We start from the raw sequence: 23,533 nt of genomic DNA, 5'->3' as shown, positions 1-23,533 counted from the left end.
TTCCTTCTGGAGATGGCCCTGCCTTCTCACTTCTGTCATCATCTAATGTGTTGGGGTCCCTTGGTAGGGTCACAGCAATCAGGACAGTGGGGAGGCAGAGAAACTTTACAACACTGCATACATTTTTTAATTCTCCAGTGGCATTTATAGGCAAGCAGAATAAAGATTTCTCACAGCTTCTAACTCACAACAGCTTCTATTACTCAAACAGGAGTTTATCTGGGTGCATGTTGACCTAAATCACTTGCAGTCTGATATATCTGTCTGGGGTCTCACTCTTCTAAGTGTAGATAGAGGTCAAATCCTTCCTTCCTGCTTGCAGTGTTGCATGGATTAACTGCTGGGAACAAAACCATGAACAAGGGAACAAGGGAGGTTGACTGGAGGACAGACAGGTAAGCTATTGGAAGAAAAGCGGTGGTGTTGCTGAAATTCTGATCTGCGGGTATTGCAAAACATTGGCCTAGGCTGGAAGCACTATTTTGTGTCTCTTTAAAACCCTCGAACCCTAAGGATAAGGCTGATGTCACTCAAAATTCACTAGCCAATCAGCACCTCGAGAGGGAGTTAGCAGTCAGGGGAGGAGGTGGCTCTTCCAGGTACAAGGTCAGCAACTTCCTTTGGGAACTCAGCGCCTCTGAGTGCTTCCGGGTGGTACATGCTGAGTCACTCTCAGGGTGCCATGAGAGGAGCTCCGAACGCCCGACATGGTAAGTGCAAATCATGTCCACAAACAGGAGGAGCAAGCTGCTTAGCAAAGGATACATGTGTAATGCGTCCTCCCAGTGGCTGGACAGAAAGCGGCACAGCCAGAACTAATGCAGCCACTTGTGAGGTCTCTGGCAGTGTTTCCTTGTACCAGAGGGTGGAGACTGAATTACTTTATTATGGAATCTGCATTTCTCCAAAACCGTTGTGGCGGCCGCTTGTGTTGAGAAATATACTTGGCAGGATATCAACCCTGAAACCCCGGGTTTTAAACTATCTTCTAAAAGTTCTGACCTTCGTAGTTAACAGTTAATTATAAGGTCCATTTGAGTTGATTTTTGTAGGCTGTGAAATATCTCGTGTGTTGTTTAGTCCTCTAATTCTAAGCTGTGTATTACATGAGTACAATTGAGTATGTAATGATTTACCAACGCTTACTATAATAAGTGACAATACGTAGAATGTAGCTGAGGTAGGACTGCTTATAAACACCTCACAGGTATGGTGTAGGCTAAGCAGTCCTCTTTTAAGATTAGGATAGTAGGGGTTGGGGATTTAGCTCAGTGGTAGAGCGCTTGCCTAGGAAGGGCAAGGCCCTGGGTTCACTCCCCAGCTCTGAAAAAAAGAACCAAAAAAAAAAGAAAAAAAAAGATTAGGATAGTAGTATATATGTTTGTTTAGCAGGATTATCCAGATATTTGTCTCCAAACCATAAAAAAGGGGACAAATCTTGTTTACACTCAGCGATAAGGCAAATGATGGTATCAAAGAACAGGACCCTAACAAAATGCTCCAGGTGAGATTATAGGGTCACAAAGAACATTAAGGCCAGGTCTGCCATATGGATATGATTATCAGTTACAAGTCAAGGATGGACTTGGCTGGGAAGGTTTTTTGGATACTTAGGGTTCCCTTTGTACAGCACTGTTTTATTAGACTTCTCCTGAGTTTGTACCATTGTATGAGAGTTACTGATTGCTTCATAGAAATTTCCACTTGGTTCTACTTATCCCCTGTAAATAGTGTACAGACGCTATTCTTCAGAAGCTTACTTGGTATAAGACACAGCTTGTGCATGATCTACCCACCACAGCTGCTGTAGATTCTACCTTCTACCATTTCTAGTTTTGTAATCCTCTGGACCTCCAAATCAGGACCCCATCATTGGAAAAGGAACTACTATTTCAGGACTCTCATGCACTTAAGAAATGATTCTGGGGATCTTTGCTGTGTAAATCTGCTAGCTGCCTAGGTAGGACTTGCAGTCCTTATTTAAACTGTATTTCAACAACCTGAGGCCTTTTCTGGATAGAAAATTATCCCTCCCAGCATATGTGGAATCCAAAACACTGGTGTTTGGCTGGCTCCTCTTTTAACATTACACAAAACGGAGCTCATGGTATCATTAAAAAGACTTTTGCTTGTTGATATTTTAATTATATGGGAAGGGATTTCTTTCTGGGATATATTAACTCTAAGAGCGCTGTATCTTCTGCTCTTTATAGAAATGATTCTCAGACAGTGTAGTCTCAGACTAGCCTCAGACTCAGGTAGCCTTGATCTTGGTCAGTTCTTCCCCAGGGCAATGACCTTGCATTCTTTTGCTGGAAATGCCTAAACTCTTGAGTAAAAAGAATGAAGTAAAATGGTGTTTTATACTTTCTCATTTGAGTCATATAATGAACTGTTAATTTCTTCTACCTTCACATGAGAACCAGGGGAATTGTGTACTCTGTTCACTGTCACATGAAAAAGGGCGGGAAATAGCTAGATCAAAGACCAAAGTTGAAGGGAGTCTGCTGTAGCAGTCACCATTCTGGAGAAGTATCTGATTTAGGCAGGGTGAAAAATTTGTAATTTCACATCACATATTAAATAATACATGTAATAAAAAAGTAGATTGGTGGATATTTAATTTTGGAAGATCAGCTTGAGACAGTGGATAATAAATTCCTATTTTAGGAACTGTATTATAGAGATATGTACAATGTTTGTTTACAAACTTAAATCATCCCCAAATTGTGTAACAGATGCCACCGTCTGCAGCTTGGTGTGTCATGATATAGATCTCATCAGTTAACATTTCACATAGGGACAAGGATAAAACCAATCTCATTAATGCCATTCCTTCTATGAAGAAGGACCTGCTGTTTTTCAAAGTCACTTGTAGTTTTCTTTGCATAAAGTCAATTTTGATTATGACTTCATAAATTTCATTATTTATGCACTGGCTATATTCCAGTACTTGGTTTTATTCTCTAATGTTTCCCAGGAATTAAGAATTTCATTCTTTCTTCTAAAGAGAATTTATATCTTCCTTTTTCGAGCAACATCTCTGTAGCTCAGGCTTTCAGGATGTCTTAGAGTTAAGATTGATTTGAACACCTAATCCTGCCTCTACTAACCAGTGGTCAGAACACTGTCCTTAACTCTTTTCACGCTCTCGTTTATCTTGTCATTAAGGAGAAAAAGAAGACATGAATGAGTGTTGTCTAACCTTCCTGTGTTAGGGATGCGAGAACTATAAATTATGAGGAACCTGTGTAGTTCAGAATTTACTTCTCTGACAACTTTGGGGCTGGTAGCCCAAAAAAAGGAGGAGGAATAAAGAAGGCAAGGCATTTCTGCTTTGGAACTTGTTCTCATTAACCATGAGTAGGCAAGTAATTTTAGACAATCAGTAAATTTCCGGACTGGTCATCTTGGGGTGTTTTCCAGTTCAGAGCAAAGGTGAACTTAAAAGAGAAACTGAATTTATATGTATGAACCAAATTTCTGTATTTCTACTAGTTCGAAAAAAAGAAGATCTAGACAAAGTGTGGCTGTGCCTCACCAGGAAAGTTATTATTCCTCTTTGAAAATACACAATGTTAGAGAAGATATAATACTTGGTGCGCTCCAGTACACACATCAGTCCTTGAAAAATATCGGACCATCCAGTGTGTTTTGAATTTGACAAATAGTATTTGAGAATATAATTAATTCCTTTCATTCTTCTCCTATTTCGTAGTGTTAATTCTGAATCCCTGGGACAAATGGCTTGGCAGCCCTATTTATCAAGTCAATGCAAACCTGACCTTCGGATTCTCTAATCAGATCTCACTCCCTAACTGTCACAGCATATTGCTGGCATACCTCCTCCTCTACCCCAAGGGTCAGGATGCCATTCTCCCAGCTTCAATTCCTTATGTAATCCAAGCATTTGGTAACTGATCTTTCTGTTTTATCATTATCATTCTGACCCCTTCCTTAGTGTGGCTCTTGTTTCTTCCCTGCTTCCTGTCTCAACAAGTTTCAAGGTCATGACTATTCTTGGCTGTCACAGATAATCCTGAAGCATCCGCATTTTGATCATCCTTCTGAGTTTCATGTGTTCTATGCATCTATGGTAGTTTGAGAATTTGGGCTAGTAAACACTTGTCAATGAGTACATACCATGTGTGTTTTTCTGTGATTGGGTTACCTCACTCAGGGTGGTATTTTCCAGTGCCATCCCTTTGCCTACGAATCTCATAGAGGCATTGTTTTTCATAGCTGAGTAATATTCCATTGTGTAGATGGAGCACATTTTCTGTATCCATTCCTCTGTTGAAGGCATCTGGGTTCTTTCCAGCTTCTGGCTATTATAAATAAGGCTGCTATGAACATAGTGTAGCATGTTTCTTTGTTATATGTTGAGGCATTTTTTAGTATATGCCCCAGAGAGTTAAAGCGGGGTCCTCAGGTACAGCAGTGTCCAATTTACCGAGGAACCTCCAGACTGATTTCCAGAGTGTAACCACTCTGCAGACTGTATACCAGTCTGCAATCCCACCAACAATGGAGGAGTGTTCCTCTTTCTCCACATCCTCGCCAACATCTACTGTCTCCGGAGTTTTTGCTCTTAGCCATTCTGACAGGTGCAAGGTGGAATCTCAGGGTTGTTTTGATTTGCATTTCCCTTATGACTAAACATGTTGAACATTTCTTTAGGTGTTTTTCAGCCATTCAGCATTCCTCAACTGTGAATTCTTTGTTTAGCTCTGAACCCCATTTTTAATAGGGTTATTTGTCTCCCTGCAGTTTAACTTCATGAGTTCTTTGCACATTTTGGATATAAGCCCTCTTTCTGTTGTAGGATTGGTAAAGATCTTTTCCCACTCTGTTGATTGCTGTTTTGTCCTAACAGCAGTTTCCTTTGCCTTACAGATTTTGCAATTTTATGCGATCCCATTTGTCAATTCTTGATCTTAGAGCATAAGGCATTGGTGTTTGTTCAGGAAATTTTCTCCAGTGCCCATATGTTAGAGAATCTTCCCCACCTTTTCTTCTATTAGTTTGAGTGTATCTGATTTGCTGTGGAGGTCCTTGATCCTTTGGACTTAAGTTTTCTACAGGGTGAGAAGAATGGATCGATATGAATTCTTCTACAGGCTGACCTCCACTTGAACCAGCACCGTGTGCTGAAAAGGCTATCTTTTTTTCCATTGGATTGTTTTACCTCCTTTATCAAAAATCAAGTGACCATATGTGTGTGGGTTCATTTCTGGGTCTTCAATTCTATTTTACTGGTTTATCTGCCTGTCTCTTTACTAATACCATACAGTTTTTATCGCTACTGCTCTGTAATACTGCTTGAGTTCAGGGATAGGGATTCCCCCAGAAGTCCTTTTATTGTTGAGGATAGTTTTAGGTGTCCTGGGTTTTTTCTTATTCCAGATGAATTTACAAATTGTTCTGTCTAACTCTCTGAAGAATTGGATTGGAATTTTGATGGGAATTGCATTGAATCTGTAGATCGCTTTTGGCAAAATGGCCATTTTTACTATATTAATCCTGCTAATCCATGAGCATGGGAGATCTTTCCATCTTCTGAGATCTTCTTCAATTTCTTCAGAGGCTTGAAGTTCTTATCATACAGATCTTTCACCTGCTTGTTTAAAGTCACACCGAGGCATTTTATATTATTTGGGAATATTATGAAAGGTGTCCTTTCCCTAATTTCTTTCTCGCCTTGTTTCTCTTTTGTGTAGAGGAAGGCTTCTGATTTATTTGAGTAAATTTTGTACCCAGCCATTTTGCTGAAGGTGTTTATCAGTTTTAGTAGTTCTCTGGTGGAACTTGTGGGATCACTTAAATCTACTCTCATATCATCTACAAATAGTGATATTTTGACTTCTTCTTTTCCAATCTGTATCACATTGATCTCCTTTCCTTGTCTGATTGCTCTGGCTAGGACTTCGAGAACTATAATGAATAATTAGGAACAGAGTGGGCAGCCTTGGTTTTCTCATATAATCTCTTGGTTTCTCCATCCATGTTAATTGAGAGTTTTGCTGGGTACAGTAACCTGGATTGTCACTTGTGTTCTGTTAGGGTATGTATGACATCTTTCCAGGATCTTCTGCGTTTCATAGTCTCTGGTAGAAGTCTGGTGTAATTCTGATAGGTCTGCCTTTATACGTTACTTGACCTGTTTCCCTTACTGCTTTTAATATTCTTTCTTTGTTTTGTGTTTTCGGTGTTTTGACTATTATGTAACGGGAGGAGTTTCTTTTCTGTTCCAAACTGTTTGGAGTTCTATACACTTCTTTTATATTTATGGGCATCTCTTTCTTTAGGTTAGTGAAGTTTTCTTCTATGATTTTGTTCAAGATGTTTACTGGTGCTGTGAGCTGGGAGTCTTCACTCTCTTCTATACATATTATGCTTAGGTTTGATCTTCTCATTGTGTCCTGGATTTCCAGTATATTTTGGGCCAGTAGCTTTTTCCCTTTTACATTATCTTTCACTGTTGTATCAATGATTTCTATGGAATCTTCTGCTCCTGAAATGCTCTCTTCTTTCTCTAGTTTTCTGTTTTATGCTTGTATCTACAGCTCCTTGTCTCTTCCTTTGTTTTTTTTTTTTTGTTTGTTTTTTTTTCTTTAATATCCAGGGTTGTCTCCCTTTGCGCTTTCTTCATTTTTTTCTATTTCCATTTTCAGTTCCTTCACCTGTTTGATTGTGTTTTCCTGTAATTCTTTCATGGATTTTTGTTTTTCCTCTCTAAGGGCTTCTTCTTGTTTATTTGTGTTTTCCTGCATTTCTTATGGCAGTTCTTTATGTCTTTCTTGAAGTCCTCCATCATCGTGATCAAATGTGATTTTAAATCTAGATCTTGCTTTTCTGGTGTGTTTGGATATCCAGTGATTTCTTTGGTGGGAGGATTGGGCTCCCATGATGCCATGTATTCTTGATTTCTGTTGCTTGGGTTCCTGCAGTGGCCTGTCAACATCCGCTTGTCTCTGGTGTTACGTTGTTCTGCTATTTCTGAGAGTGACTTGACCCGTCCTATAGGCCTGCGTGTCAAGAGTCCTGTTTTCCTGTTTTCTTTCAGCCAGTTATGGTAACAGAGTGTTCTGCTTTGAGGAGCGTAGTCTTTCCTGTCCACTGGCTTTCAGCTGTTCCTGTGGGTGTGTGTCATGAGTCCACCAGGCAGGTTACTTGGAGTAGAAAAGTTGTTCTTACCTCTACTCTGGGGTCTGAAGTGTTCCTCAGGTTTGGGTTTAAGCTCTCAGTGAGGGCATCAGCCAGTAAGGCCTCCCCCTCCTCCAAGATCTCTGTGCACAGAGCACCCAGATGGGACTAAGCAAATTCCTCTAGAGTCAGAAATGTGGGCAGAGAGTAATCTCCTGTGGTTTCTCAGGTGTGTCTGCCACTCTGAAGCTATAGCTCTCCCTCCCACGGGATTTGGGCGCAGGGAGCTGTTTGACTGGGTCACTTCAGATCAGGGCACAGTCTGAACTGCAGTTTATAGCAGCTTGATTGTGCCTATCTTCCTGTTCCCACAGGCCCTATACAGTTTCCCGTAGGCCAGGGATGTGGGCAATGGTAGGGAGAGTTGGCAGTCTCTACTGCCCTGCAGTCTCAGGAGTGTCCACAAGTCTGGGTGATGAACTCTCTTTCCTATGTCGTTTTGTGAGTTCTTGAATTTCTGAATGTTCTACATTCAGTTTTGTGTGACTAATTTTGTCAATTGTTTAGAAATTAGTAGAAAAGAGGTAATAGGGTTCCTTCAGAAGTATTCCATTAGAATCCTTTTACCTTTCTATTACCTCCAGACAATGGCATGATTCACAGTAATTCAATTCTTAGTTACAAAAGGAGCTTCTGAGATGCAAGTTTCTCATGCAATCATACTGCTGGTTCTGTAAATAGTACAAATCACACATCTTGTAACATAATCCATATAGCAGTAAGCAGACATTAAATGATGTGTGTGATGGGAGGAAATTTTATTATGATCCAGTCTATTTTCAGTCTGTGGGATTCTTTTATGTTCATGGGCATCTCCTTAGTTAAGTTAGGGAAGTTTACTTCTGAGAAAATTTGAAGATCTTTGCTGTCTCTTTAAGTTTGGCATCTTTATTATCCTCTATAACTACTAACCTTAAGTTTGCTCTTCTCACAACATTGCTGTGTTCTGGATTTCCTAGATGTTTTGACTTAGAAGTTTTGTGGGGGTTTTCTGCATTCTCTTTGACTGTTGTGTCAATGTTTTCTATCTTCTGCCCCTGAGGTTCTCTTATATTTTGTTGGTGATGCTTACGTATTACTCCTGATCTCTTTCCTATGTTTCCTATCTTCAGGTTTGTCTCTCCTTGTGGTTTCCTTGTTGTTCCTATTTACAATTTTAGATCCTAGATGACTTTGTTCAATTTCTTCCCCTCTTTCTTAGTTTTTTTTTTATGTAAATCTTTAGGGAATTTTATTGTTTCCTCCCTAAGGCAACTACTTATTTACATGTGTTCTGTATTGCTTTAAAGGAGGTAATTATGTCCTTCTTAAAATCCTCTATCATGACCATGAGATGTGATTTTCAATCCAAATCTTGCTTTGCTGGTATGTTGATATACCCATTACTTGTTGTGGTGAGAGAACTGTGTTGTGATGATGACAGTTATTGTTGGTTTTTGATGCTTCGCTTCTTATGCTTGCCTACTGCCATCCAGTTATTGCTAATGATAGTTGATCTTGCTGTTTCTGATTATAGCTTTTTCCTCCTGTAGACTCATGTGCCTCTGATCTTAGGAATGAGAATGCTCCTGGGAGACCAGTACTCTCTGGCCTTGTTTTTGGTCTGGAGGGCTATGACATACCCTTAGCACTGGGTAGAGATAGAGACCAGGTCAGTCCTCTGCCAGGCCTCCCCACCACACCATTGCCAAGATTATTCCAAGCTCATCTCTCTTTTAACAACTGTGGAGCAAATGTGTGTTCCAACCTGTGTGATTTGCAATGAGAGCACTCCTACGAGACCATCTCAATGTGGCAAAGTTTTTGATCTAGAGAGCAATAGGACCACCTCAGCTCTGGGAGCAGATGCAGACCATAAGGGTCACATCCCAGATTACTCAGACATTCCTGTGCCTTGCGAGCTCCTGGTGTTTCTCCCTTTGGACAGTCAGTGGAGAGAAAGTGCAGTTTCACCTGTGGGCATAGGAGTGACAGTCCTCCTGATAGACCACCCCTGAAGACCGGTTTTGGGTGTGCAGGTCCTTGGGAAAGCTCCAGCTTTTGGCGCAAATGGAGACTGGAAGGCGGTATCATGATGTATCATGTACACATGTATTGTATCTTGTAGGATGTCCTGACCTATGATGATGTGCATGTGAACTTCACTGAGGATGAGTGGGCATTGCTGAATCCTTCTCAGAAGAGTCTCTACCAAGGTGTAATGCTGGAGACCTGTAGGAATCTCAGTGCTATAGGTAATTCAATGAAATTATCATTCACTTTGTAAAATAGGCACAGCTGGTTTTGTTTAATATTTAATTTGTTTTTCTTTTTTGTTTTTGTTTTTTTTCAGAGCTGGGAACCGAACCCAGTGACACTTGGGCTTGCTAGGCAAGCGCTCTACCACTGAGCTAAATCCCCAACCCTGATTCAATTTTTTTTGTTATTTCACTTAAAAATGAGGGAGAATGAAATGAGTAAATCAGACATGGTTCTAAAGTTCACTAAAGATAGTATCTTAAATGTTGCCTAATTCCAGTTATTTAACATAATTTCTCTGATACCATTTTAGGATACATTTGGGAAGACAATACTACTGAAGAATATTGTAAAAGATCTGGAAGACATGGAAGGTAATTTTCACGTGAAAGATGATAAGATAATGCCTCCCACGAAAATTTCATGTGTGCAGCAAGTTTTAAAGAAAAGCAACAGGGTAAAATACACACTGCATCAAATATTGATTAGGTCATCATTATATGTCTACACCCTTTTAATAAGCAAATAGTCCATAGTAAATTGTGGTGAACCTTATTCTGTAACAGCATGACTAAATTTAATGATATGGACAGTTTATGAGATTCAAGAATGGTTTTGTGGAGAAACATTAAACCCTATACCACAACTCTGTGAGGAAAACAAAGGGAAATTGTGTAAATGTAATGTAGAAGTTTTATTTTGTAATGTGTTGACTGTTATGTGTTATTCTTCTTTTGATATAGATGTCATATGTCCCTATGAATGCAAGCCAGGAGAGCATAGTGATACTGAAAGAAGCAACATACCTCTCTCTTTTCCAGAACAATTAGAAGATGTACAGTAGATACCACTTTGAGGAGAGTTTCTTAATGTGGGAAAAGTTGATAAATATTTAGTTTTTGACTATGATTGGTGACATTTACACATTCATAGTGCTGAATCACTTTATGAGATTAGGGTTATAGAAATTATCCTCTTTGCATTGGCTCATGTTGCTATTGTAGTACTCCTCAAAGATAGCAAAATTTATCTTCGCAGTCAGTCTACAAACGCTCCGAGTTCATTGAGTTTTCTTCAAATGTGTTAATACTCTTAATAGAAAAATTATGGAATAAATATGAGTCATGTAATCAATTCTCTGCATATTCCATGTGCCTTCAAACATTCAAGACAACCCATAATAAAAGGCAACACCTTTGAATATAAAAAAAACTGATATTATGTTAAGATCATTTTGCTCTTTATACTTAAACCAAATTTGAAATGAATTCATAGATATAAAAAGATTCATGAATATAATCAATGTGAGAAAAAATTTACATGTGCCAATTGTATTTGCAGGTATGAAAGAAGTTTTACTGGAAAGCAAACCTTTGATTTTATTCTGTATGGTAATGGCTTTGCAGTTCAGAGTCATACCCAAAGGCATAATGCAGAGGAGCCCTATGAAGGTAACCTATGTGGTAAAGCTTTTGTACAGAGGAATAATCTCAAAACAAATAAGAGAACACATAATGGAGAAGAAACTTCTGAATGTAACCAATGTTGTAAAGACTTTGTAAGAAGCAGTGCTCTCCAAAATCATGAAGGAACACAGACAGGAGAGAAACTCTGTGAATGTAGTCCATGTGGTAAAGCGTTTGCAGAAAGGGGTAGTCTCAAAAGACATAAAAGGACATGTAATGGAGAAAAACGTTATAAATGTAACCAATGTTGTAAAGCCTTTGTCCAAAACCGCTTTCTCCAAAAACATAAAAGGACCCATAAAGGACAGACACCCTATGAATGTCACCAATGTGGCAAAGCCTTTGCACAGACCAGTCATCTCCAAATACATAAAAGGACCCATACAGGACAGAAACCCTATGAATGTCACCAATGTGGCAAAGCCTTTGCACAGAGCAGTCATCTCCAAATACATATAAGAACTCATACAGGAGAGAAACCCTATGAATGTAACCAATGTGGCAAAGCCTTTGCAGACAGCGGTAATCTCCAAACACATAAAAGAACACATATAGGAGAGAAACCCTATGAATGTAACCAATGTGGGAAAGCCTTTGCACAAAGGAGTCATCTCCAAAGACATATAAGAACTCATACAGGAGAGAAACCCTACGAATGTCACCAATGTGGCAAAGCCTTTGCAGAAAGCGGTACTCTGCAAAAACATATAAGAACTCATACAGCAGAGAAACCCTACGAATGTCACCAATGTGGCAAAGTCTTTGCAGGAAGGAGTCAGCTCCAAAGCCATATAAGAACTCATACAGGAGAGAAACCCTACGAATGTCACCAATGTGGCAAATCCTTTGCACAAAGGAGTCATATCCAAAGCCATATAAGAACTCATACAGGAGAGAAACCCTACGAATGTAACCAATGTGGCAAAGCCTTTTCCCATAGAAGTACTTTCCAAAGACATATAAGAACTCATACAGGAGAGAAACCCTATGAATGTAATCAATGTTGTAAAGCCTTTGCAGGAAGCAGTCATCTCCAAAGCCATATAAGAACACATACAGGAGAGAAACCCTATGAATGTCACCAATGTGGCAAAGCCTTTGCACAGAGCAGTCATCTCCAAAGACATATAAGAACACATACAGGAGAGAAACCCTTTAACTTTTACCAATGTTCCAAAGCTTTCTCACAAAGCAGTAGTCTCTAAAATCTTAAAAGTACACGTACAGGAGCAAAACTTTTTTGAATGCATCCATTGTGGTTTTATAACATTTATACAAAGCAATGACCTCCAAATACATAAACAATCACATACAGCAGAGAAACCCAATGAATGTGTTACATGTTCTTAAACCCTTAGACATCACAAGCATCTTCAACTGCATGACTGAATAGGTCCTAGGGAAAAATGCTTGGACTGTAACTGATGTGGTAAAACCTTTCCCAAAACAGTCATCTCCTAGCCCATAAAATAATACACACTGAATAGGAACCCTATGAATGTAACAAATGTGGCAAACCTTTTGCAAATCGCAGTACGTTCCATGTAAATAAAAGAAGACATACTCAATAGACACCCTATGAATATAATCAGTGTGATTATGCCTGAGTATGTGAACGAGCAATCATCTTTCAAATATATAAAAGAAGATAAACAGGAGGGACACCCTATGAATGTAAGCAAAGTGTTAAAGCCTTCGCATATCAGTCATATTCAAAGGCACAAAATAAACCATAATTTAGAAAAATCCTTTGAGTGTATTTAATAAAACCTTATGAGTACATTTAACCTGGTCAAACCTTCATGTATTTCTATAGACTTCATCAACATGAAACAATCCGTACCTGATAATAACTATGTGAATAGATTTAATATGGGGAGGTCTTTTCAATTCTCACATATCATTATCGGGGCAAAAAATAAAGCTATGAAGGCATTGAATATGGTAAAGTCTTTGCACATTTCTAAAGTCTTTATCATCATGAAAATAATCATGCTTTAAAGATATGAGTGTAAACAATGTGGATAAGCCTTTGTGCCATAGGGTTCTCTCAAATACAACACAACTCAAACACAGGTGATGAAAATGGCAGGGATTTATTGTAATAATGCTGCTCCTGGATCATGGACAGAAAATGAACTCAAAGCCTAAACTGTGACAAGTAAGACATCCCCTAATCACTGTGACGCAGAATGTCATAGAGCTGCCATCCGACAAATCAAAATCTCTGACCAGAATGGTCCCTGGGTAAAAGAACTGGAAGAACAAAAATGGAGAAGAGCCTGAGCAAAAGGAGGTCCAAATTGGGTTCCAGCTCAGTGGGAGGCACCAAGATCTGACACTATGAATCAGGCTATGGTATGCTTACAAACAGGGGCCTATCATGACTGCCTTCTGAAAGACCCTAGGAGCAGCTGAAAGTCAGATGGAGACATTTATACCCAACCGATGGGCAGAAACTGGGGACCCCTGTGGTTGAATTAGGAAAAGCCTGGAAGAACCTGAAGAGTGATCCTATATGAATACCAGCAGTGTCAATTAACCTGGGCCCCTGGGATGTCTCAAACACTGAGCAACCGGCCAGGCAGCATATACATGAGCATAGGAGCCCCCAAGAAATACAATAGAGGACATTTAGGTCTGGACCCATTCAGAGAAGATACACATATCTTCAGGAGACTTAGGGTGACACAATGTGGGATGGTGGGATGGGGACATCCTCTTGGGTGTGGTAGGGAGGAGGTGTGGGTTGTGGAACAGTCAGGGTAGACCGGAAGGGGGATAACGCTGGAATGAAAAAAAATTTAACAATCAAATAAGAAATAAAGAGGAAACACATCTGGGCCAATTTCAGATACATTTTCCCACTGTCCAGAATTTAGGGGTAGATGCTTATATAGATTAAAGTGTCAACTGTTTTAGGATGTGAGTGTTACAGTTTAGTCAATTTTATTCGTTTGATCTTTGTGTTAGAGTACAAGTGTTGTGTTTTGAGGAGCACAAGATAAATAGCCAGGGCATTATTAGAGACCGTCATTATGTTGTCATAAAGAATAAGATGATTAAAGGAAGGTGGCCACCAATGGGAAGTCCACAACTCCTGTCTGCCTGGGAATGCGAACTTAGTTTTACCAGATGATGAATTGGAGGGTGATCAAAAAGGCGGGGGGTATTTTTGGGGCTGGGGATTGTTTCTTTGTTGCTTCTTCCCAATTGGTGTGGATTGGTTCTAATGTCCTCTAATGCCAAATTGGTTCCCCAATTACATGAGAATCCTGCATTTCAGACCTGAGACTCCCTATCCCCAGCATGTTCTTATTGGTAAAATTACAAGAGGCCAATGTCGAGGCAGAGACAGAGGAATCACTTTTGGATTTAAGAGCAAAGAGGATCACCAAACCAGGAAAGGAATTGGATGCAGGCTTGAGAGGTGAGAAAGACAGAGTACCCTCCATGTAAGTGCCACGGAAGAGGAGCCTCAGCAGTGTCTCCCCAAGTCAGTTTTGAGTAGCAAAGATGTGATAAAGATTTTACTAAGCAATCAATCAGAACTGTCATAGGGAGGGTCGTTAGCAATGTGGAGGTTTGGGAGTGGCCCAGGCAATGAGATGATTTATGCATATTAAATACAGATCTCACTGTGCATGTGTGCTTGTCGGGGTTAAATTGTGTGGGTGTGACTGTGGGTGTGCGTGTGTGTGTGTGTGTGTGTGTGTGTGTGTGTATCCTTCATTTGAACATCCATACCATTGATTGTTGTGGATGTGTACATATTTTTTAAAGTTCTGAGGTTCTTCAGGTACCAAATAGGTCCCATTTGGTACTTCCACTTCAAGGATGTCATCGAAGGAGATTATCTAAAGATGCTAGATAACGTAAAAGAAATGAGATGTATTTTTAATAAAAGATTTAGTGTGTGTGTGTTTGTGTGTGTGTGTGTGTGTGTTTACTGTGATATGGGTTATTAAGGCATGTAAGATGTTGAGACTGGGAGACAAAATTTTAGATCCACTTTATACAGTGTTCGAACTTATGTTGTATTACATACGGTAGACATCTCCTATTGCAAAGATATGCAAATAAAATTGGGTAAAACATTATACTGCTGAAAAATTGTCTTCTGTACATATTGTAAATCAACAAGTGTTTTTTCATTATTGCCATGTACATGAGAATAGGCAGCGAAGTTAAGAGAACAGACAGGACAAGCAGTCAACAGGCTGAGGGTCCATCTCTCATTCAGTTGTTTGGGAACACATATAAATAACAAATTTCAAGCTGCACATAGGTTATACATGGTTTTGGGTGTGGGCACAGGTCCAGGCCATGAATGCTCTTTGGTTTTTGGATAATTCTCTGGGACCCCTTAAGTACTGAGGTCAATGAACTCTGTTGTTCTTCTTGTGAAGTTCTTATTACTTCCAGATTCCTCAATTCCTCCTGGAAAATATTCCATCAGTTCCTGGAGCTCCCTCCAGTGTTTGGCCATTTTGGACAGCTACTACCTGGAGCCTCCAAGAGGACAGATATGCTAGGCCCCTGTCTGTAAGGATGCAGAGTATCATTAATGCTGTCAGGGATTGGTTCTTATCCATGAGATGGGTCTGAAGTTGGACCAGTCATTGGTAGCCCATTCCCTCAGACCCCACTCCTTCTTTGTCCCTGCACCTCCTGTAGGCAGGAAGGTTTTGTAGATGGGTTAGTATGATGATTCCTTCACTGGGACTCCAGGGAGGTTACAGAAGGTGGTCACTTCAGGCCCCATCTCACACGCTCCTTGGAGTGAGTCTCAGCTACCATCACACTAATACATTCCATGGAGCATCCCCCAACCAGATCTCTGGCACATCCTAGACAATCTTATCCCCATCATATTATTCCTTCTGGAGATGCCCCCTACCTCCTCACATCTGTCATCATCTAGTGTGTTGGGGTCCCTTGGTAGGGTGACAGCAATCAGGACAATGGGCAGGCAGAGAAACTGTGCAACACTATATACAATTTGCTCTTTCTTAGTACCATTTATAGGCCAGCAATATAAAAATTTCTCACAGCTTCTAAATCGAAACAGCCTTTACTACACAAACAGTAGTTCATCTGGGTACAAGCTAACCTAAATAATTTGCAGTTTGAGATATCTCTCTGGGGTCATAGTGTTCTGAGTGTGGCTAGGGGTCAGCTCACACATTCATGCTTGCATGTTATCTTCCATGGTTTAACTGCTTATAGTAGACACTGTGAACAAGGCAAATCTCATAATAGACAAGGTGAACAAATCAAATCTAATAAAGGACATCATTTAGATGGCATTGGCTTACTGTCTCAGACTTTTAGCCCACTGTCATCAAGAGAGAAACATTGCAGCATCCTGAGGAGCTCAGAGTTCTACATCATTATCTGAAGCCTCCTAGCAGAATACTGGCTTCCAGGAACTGAGGAAGGGGATCATAATGACCACATCCACAGTGATACCCCTGCTCCCATGGTTCACACCTAAAAATTCCACGCCTTGGCCAGGCATGTACAAAACAACACAGGGTAAGTTCTTTATTTTCTGAGCTATTTACCACCTAACTCAGTGGCATAACTATTGACAAAAGAGCATTTTGCACAAGAGGTACATTTTATGAAGCTATGCAAACTTTCTGAGACTGAAAGGCCCAGGGATTCATCACAAGCTCTTGTACCCTCTTGGCATCAGTGCCGTCTCTGTGTGGAGCAAAGTTTCAGGCCCTCACTCAGCTTGGTGCTTTTAGTGATTTAGAGGCCAGTCTTTCAGCAGATTTAGCAAAGTTAGGGATGCCTCCTAATGTCCATCAACCCAACTTCTCTGTCCTGGCTGGCCTGGTGTCCCTCATCTTTGCAATTCCACTCAATCAGTCCTTACTCTGATTCATTCAACAGGGATCCCGTTTTCAGTTCAGTGGTTTGAATCTGGCATTCGCCTATGTATTTGCCATATTCTGGCTGTATCTCTCAGGAGAGATCTATATCTGGTACATGTAAGCTTGCACTTCTTTGCTTCATCCATCTATCAAGTTTGGTGGCTGTACACATATGGGATACATGTGGGTCAGGATCTGAATGGGCATTCCTTCAGCCTCTGTTCTAAACTTTGCCTTCCTATTTCCTCCCTAGGTTATTCTTGTTCCCCTTTTAAAGATGGACTGAAGCATTCACATTTTGGTCATACTTCTTGAGTTTCATGTGTTCTGTGCATCTAGGTTAATTAGAGCATTTGAGCTAATATACGCTTATCAATGAATGCATACATTTGTGTTTTTCTGTGATTGGATTACCTCACTCAGGATGAGGTATAGCTGGATCCTCAGGTAGTACAATGTCCAATTTTCTGAGGCACCTCCAGACTCATTTCCTGAATGGTTGTACCAGTCTGTAATCCCACCAACAATGGAGGAATGTTTCTCTTTCTCCACATTCTCACCAGCATCTGCTGTCACATGAGTTTTATAACTTAGCCATTCTGACTGGTGTGGGGTTGAATCTCAGGGTTCTTTTGATGTGCATTTCCCTTATGATTAAAGATGTTGAACATTTCCTTAGGTGTTTCTCAGCCATTTGGCATTCGTTAGTTGTGACTACTAGCTGGCCTGGGACTCCCAACAGAAGTACAACAAAAACTGTATGGTCTGGACTCTGTGAAAAAAGACACACCTAACCCTTGAGAGCCTTGATATCCATGGGAGTGGGACAAGCTGGTGGGATATTGTGTTTGTATCTGTTTGGGGACATCTTGGAGACAGGGTAGGAGCAATGAGATGAGAAATTGTTGGAAGGCAGAAAGGAGGGAGGTAAGGACTGGAGTGTAAAAAATGATGAAAGATAAGTTTACAAAGTAATTTACCTTCCGGGTTGTTTGAAATATCTCTTTTAAATTACCAGTGAAAGACCCCCTTCGCCTGGCTACAATCTAAGTTTGCAATCATCCTACTGACTGAATAAAGTTAGACCTTAATTACAGAAAGATAGATAAATAGATAGATAGATGTAGAGATATAATATATATGTATATATATGTATATATATATATATATATATATATATATATATAGAGAGAGAGAGAGAGAGAGAGAGAGAGAATATACCTTGCATTATTAATTCAAAAGATTGAAGTTAGTGTCAGAAGACAGTAATTAACAAGGAATATTTTCAGGTTCGCTTGTAGGACACAGCATTTTAAGGCCAGGACCCAGGAATTTTTGAAATGGTAATTTCAGGACATTCCCACCAAGCTTTCTTAACACCTTTGCTTAACAGAGACAGATCTCTGTTAAGTACTTTTGTAATGTTAACAGAAAATATACCCTTGTTGTCTACTAAAAAATTAAGGGCCTGTGGTCATGGGATGCTCATTCTTAAGATAATCACAAGCACACTTTGAGTAAATGACTGGCTTGATATGTAAAATAAAAGGCTGGGTTTGTTATCTGCATGGCATGAGCTTCATAGAGAATTTTTTTGAACCACTCAATAAATAAATAAATTGCTGCTCAATAAAGAATACAACTCTCGTGTAGGTGGGACAATTAGACTCAGAAAAACTTGACTTCCCTCTGTAGCCATTCAATGCAATCAATGCAGTTTGGTCAGTCCTGAAACCATATGCACACATCAACTGAAATGGACTCATCATGCTTTATTCATGTATGTGAACATACTTTTTCACACACAGTTAAAAGTAATCAGAAATTGATGGGAAAAGTTTTGGGACATGATGGTCCTAGGAATAAATGGGACAACTGATGTGCCACACATTCATTAAGAAGGATAAAAATAATTTTGAATTAAAAAATGTCTAGTGGGCTAAGTTATAGCTAAGAGTAATTTATGTTGTTGTCAAATATTAATGTTCCATCCCTACAAATTGCTTTTGCTGTAATTCCAGTCCCATGCTTCTCCTGTGACTGTATGTCCTCTGTGGGAGCAGACATGTGCAATCACATGAAAACCCACTCAATAATATTCACAAGCACAGGTTTTCTCTAGAGACATACATACATATATGTGATCATGAATTCATTGTAACATAAATGTAAACAGTGTATTAATCTGTCAGAGTTATTTCTTTACCTTTTGTTTGTTCCCAGTCCCTGCACAACAAAATTAGATTTACTTAAAGTGCTCGTGGACTGCTAAGCAATCAAAGGACCTATGCTGACCTTCTATGCTTACCTGGCTAACACCAAACCCTATCCTGTGGGACGTATTTAAAATTATTGACTTGACTCTTCTGACCATTTTTCATATATCAATTTCATTTTTCCACACAGCACATCTGCTCCCCATCTTTCCTTCCTCTTCCTACTGGAATTCCCATCCTGGTCTCTTATTCTGCCCATTCACTTATTCAGGATTCCTTGATAAACAATACAAGACAGGGGAGGGAGAGCTAAACCTACAGAGAGGCAGACACGCCTGGGAAACCAGAAGAGACAGCACTCTGCACACATCTCAGAAGCCAGAGGAAACCACCAAACGCCATCTGGAACCCTGGTGCACGGAGGCTCCCGGAAAGAGCGGCGCAGATCTTCATGGTTGCTGCCGCCGCGGAGATGTCTTAGGCAGTACCCCACGAGCAAACTTGAGCCTCAGGACCATAGGTAAGTCCAACTTTTCTGCTCCAAGAGACCTGCCTGGTGAACTCAGGACACACAGAGGCATAATTCCTCTAGGACCGGGCACTTCCTGTGTTTACCAGGAGTCCCACACCCGCGGATCCCGGCCTGCAGCAGCTCTCTGCTCCCAAACCCCGAGGGAGAGAGACCTCACCGCCTGGTCAGGTGGGCACTCCTGAGGCTGCAGAGCGGAAGAGACCACCAACACTGCCCACCCCTGCCCACATCCCTGGCCCAAGAGGAAAATGTATATGGCCTCTGGGTTCCCGTGGGGGAGGGCCCAGGAGTGGCAGGACCCCTGTGCCTGAGACACCGCCGGAACATGAAGGAACGGACCAGATAAACAGTTCTCTGCACCCAAATCCCATGGGAGGGAGAGCTAAACCTACAGAGAGGCAGACACACCTGGGAAACCAGAAGAGACTGCACTCTGCACACATCTCTGACGCCAGAGGAAAACACCAAACGCCATATGGAACCCTGGTGCACAGAGGCTCCCGGAAAGAGCGGCGCAGATCTTCCTTGTTGCTGCCGCCGCGGAGAGGACGTAGGCAGCACCCCATGAGCAAACTTGAGCCTCGGGACCACAGGCTGAAAGAAAACAGGAAAACAGGTCAACAGCACTCCTGACACACAGGCTTATAGGACAGTCTAGCCACTGTCAGAAATAGCAGAACAAAGTAACACTAGAGATAATCTGATGGCAAGAGGTAAGCGCAGGGACCCAAGCAACAGAAACCAAGACTACATGGCATCATCGGAGCCCAATTCTCCCACCAAAGCAAACACAGAATATCCAAACACACCAGAAAAACAAGATCTAGTTTCAAAATCATATTTGATCATGATGCTGGAGGACTTCAAGAAAGACATGAAGAACTCCCTTAGAGAACAAGTAGAAGCCTAAAGAGAGGAATCGCAAAAATCCCTGAAAGAATTCCAGGAAATCATAATTAAACAAGTAGAAACCCATAGAGAGGAGTCACAGAAATCCCTGAAAGAATTCCAGGAAATCATAAATAAACAAGTAGAAGCCCATAGAGCAGAGTCACAAAAATCCCTGAAAGAATTCCAGGAAAACACAATCAAACAGTTGAAGGAATTAAAAATGGAAATAGAAGCAATCAAGAAAGAACACATGGAAACAACCCTGGATATAGAAAACCAAAAGAAGAGACAAGGAGCTGTAGATACGAGCACCAACAGAATACAAGAGATGAAAGAGAGAATCTCAGGAGCAGAAGATTCCATAGAAATCATTGACTCAACTGTCAAAGATAATGTAAAGCAGAAAAAACTACTGGTCCAAAACATACAGGAAATCCAGGACTCAATGAGAAGATCAAACCTAAGGATGATAGGTATAGAAGACAGTGAAGACTGCGAGCTCAAAGGACCAGTAAATATCTTCAACAAAATCATAGAAGAAAACTTCCCTAACCTAAAAAAAGAGATACCCATAGGCATACAAGAAGCCTACAGAACTCCAAATAGATTGGACCAGAAAAAAAACACCTCCCGTCACATAATAGTCAAAACACCAAACGCACAAAATAAAGAAAGAATATTAAAAGCAGTAAGGGAAAAAGTCAGTAACATATAAAGGCAGACTTCTCAGAATTACACCAGACTTTTCGCCAGAAACTATGAAAGCCAGAAGATCCTGGACAGATGTCATACAGACCCTAAGAGAACACATATGCCAGCCCAGGTTACTGTATCCTGCAAAACTCTCAATTAACATAGATGGAGAAACCAAGATATTCCATGACAAAACCAAATTTACACAATATCTTTCTACAAATCCAGCACTACAAAGGATAATAAATGGTAAAGCCCAACATAAGGAGGCAAGCTATACCCTAGAAGAAGCAAGAAACTAATCATCTTAGCAACAAAACAAAGAGAAGAAAAGCACACAAACATAACCTCACATCCAAATATGAATATAACAGGAAGCAATAATCACTACTACTTAATATCTCTCAACATCAATGGCCTCAACTCCCCAATAAAAAGACATAGATTAACAAACTGGATACGCAACGACGACCCTGCATTCTGCTGCCTACAGGAAACACACCTCATAGACCAAGACAGACACTACCTCAGAGTGAAAGGCTGGAAAACAACTTTCCAAGCAAATGCTCAGAAGAAGCAAGCTGGAGAGAAGCAAGCCATTCTAATATCAAATGAAATAAATTTTCAACTAAAATTCATCAAAACATAAGGAGGGACACTTCATATTCATCAAAGGAAAAATCCACCAAGATGAACTCTCAATCCTAAATATCTATGCCCCAAATACAAGGGCACCTACATACGTAAAAGAAACCTTACTAAAGCTCAAAACACACATTGCACCTCACACAATAATAGTAGGAGACTTCAACACCCCACTCTCATCAATGGACAGATCATGGAAACAGAAATTAAACAGAGACGTAGACAGACTAAGAGAAGTCATGAGCCAAATGGACTTAACAGATATTTACAGAACATTCTATCCTACAGCAAAAGGATATACCTTCTTCTCAGCTCCTCATGGTACTTTCTCCAAAATTGACCATATAATTGGTCAAAAAACGGGCCTCAACAGGTACAGAAAGATAGAAATAATCCCATGCGTGCTATCGGACCACCACGGCCTAAAACTGGTCCTCAATATCAATAAGGGAAGAATGCCCACATATACGTGGAAATTGAACAGTGCTCTACTCAATGATAACCTGGTCAAGGAAGAAATAAAGAAAGAAATTAAAGACTTTTTAGAATTTAATGAAAATGAAGGTACAACATACCCAAACTTATGGGACACAATGAAAACTGTACTAAGAAGAAAACTCATAGCGCTGAGTTCCTGCAGAAAGAAACAGGAAAGAGCATATGTCAGCAGCTTGACAGCACACCTAAAATCTCTAGAACAAAAAGAAGCAAATACACCCAGGAGGAGTAGAAGGCAGGAAAGAATCAAACTCAGAGCTGAAATCAACCAAGTGGAAACAAAAAGGACCATAGAAAGAATCAACAGAACCAAAAGTTGGTTCTTTGAGAAAATCAACAAAATAGGTAAACCCTTAGCCAGACTAACGAGAGGACACAGAGAGTGTATCCAAATTAACAAAATCAGAAATGAAAAGGGAGACATAACTACAGATTCAGAAGAAATTAAAAAAATCATCAGATCTTACTATAAAAGCCTATATTCAGCAAAACTTGAAAATCTGCAGGAAATGGACAATTTCCTAGACAGATACCAGGTACCGAAGTTAAATCAGGAACAGGTAAACCAGTTAAACAACCCCATAACTCCTAAGGAAATCAAGCAGTCATTAAAGGTCTCCCAACAAAAAAGAGCCCAGGTCCAGACGGGTTTAGTGCAGAATTCTATCAGAACTTCATAGAAGACCTCGTACCAATATTATCCAAACTATTCCACAAAATTGAAACAGATGGAGCACTACCGAATTCCTTCTATGAAGCCACAATTACTCTTAAACCTAAACCACACAAAGACCCAACAAAGAAAGAGAACTTCAGACCAATTTCCCTTATGAATATCGACGCAAAAATACTCAATAAAATTCTGGCAAAACGAATCCAAGAGCACATCAAAACAATCATCGACCATGATCAAGTAGGCTTCATCCCAGGCATGCAGGGATGGTTTAATATACGGAAAACCATCAACGTGATCCATTATATAAACAAACTGAAAGAACAAAACCACATGATCATTTCATTAGATGCTGAGAAAGCATTTGACAAAATTCAACACCACTTCATGATAAAAGTCCTGGAAAGAATAGGAATTCAAGGCCCATACCTGAACATAGTAAAAGCCATATACAGCAAACCAGTTGCTAACATTAAACTAAATGGAGAGAAACTTGAAGCAATCCCACTAAAATGAGGGGCTAGACAAGGCTACCCACTCTCTCCCGACTTATTTAATATAGTTCTTGAAGTTCTAGCCAGAGCAATCAG

General features: G+C 40.2%; 1 protein-coding gene across 1 annotated transcript; it reads left to right on the top strand.

Moving 5' to 3' along the window:
• Window positions 1-639: 639 nt before the first annotated feature.
• LOC120101823 (zinc finger protein 431-like) lies at window positions 640-15,009 on the top strand. Its single transcript, XM_087655016.1, has 4 exons — window positions 640-710; window positions 9,314-9,440; window positions 9,758-9,818; window positions 10,786-15,009. Exons 1-4 carry the CDS (start codon window positions 708-710, stop codon window positions 12,113-12,115), a joined length of 1,521 nt encoding a protein of 506 aa, XP_087511142.1. The 5' UTR covers window positions 640-707; the 3' UTR covers window positions 12,116-15,009.
• The last annotated feature ends 8,524 nt before the right edge of the window (window positions 15,010-23,533 follow it).

Source organism: Rattus norvegicus, chromosome 3 (assembly GCF_021556685.1).
Source record: "Rattus norvegicus strain SHRSP/BbbUtx chromosome 3, alternate assembly SHRSP_T2T, whole genome shotgun sequence".
Classification (NCBI taxonomy): domain Eukaryota; kingdom Metazoa; phylum Chordata; class Mammalia; order Rodentia; family Muridae; genus Rattus; species Rattus norvegicus.
This window is presented reverse-complemented; position numbering and strand designations above follow the sequence as displayed.

Coding starts and splice junctions, on each gene's coding strand:
- LOC120101823 (XM_087655016.1), top strand. Junction 9,441..9,757: donor TAGGAATCTCAGTGCTATAG/GTAATTCAATGA, acceptor ATACCATTTTAG/GATACATTTGGGAAGACAAT. Junction 9,819..10,785: donor AGATCTGGAAGACATGGAAG/GTAATTTTCACG, acceptor TTGTATTTGCAG/GTATGAAAGAAGTTTTACTG.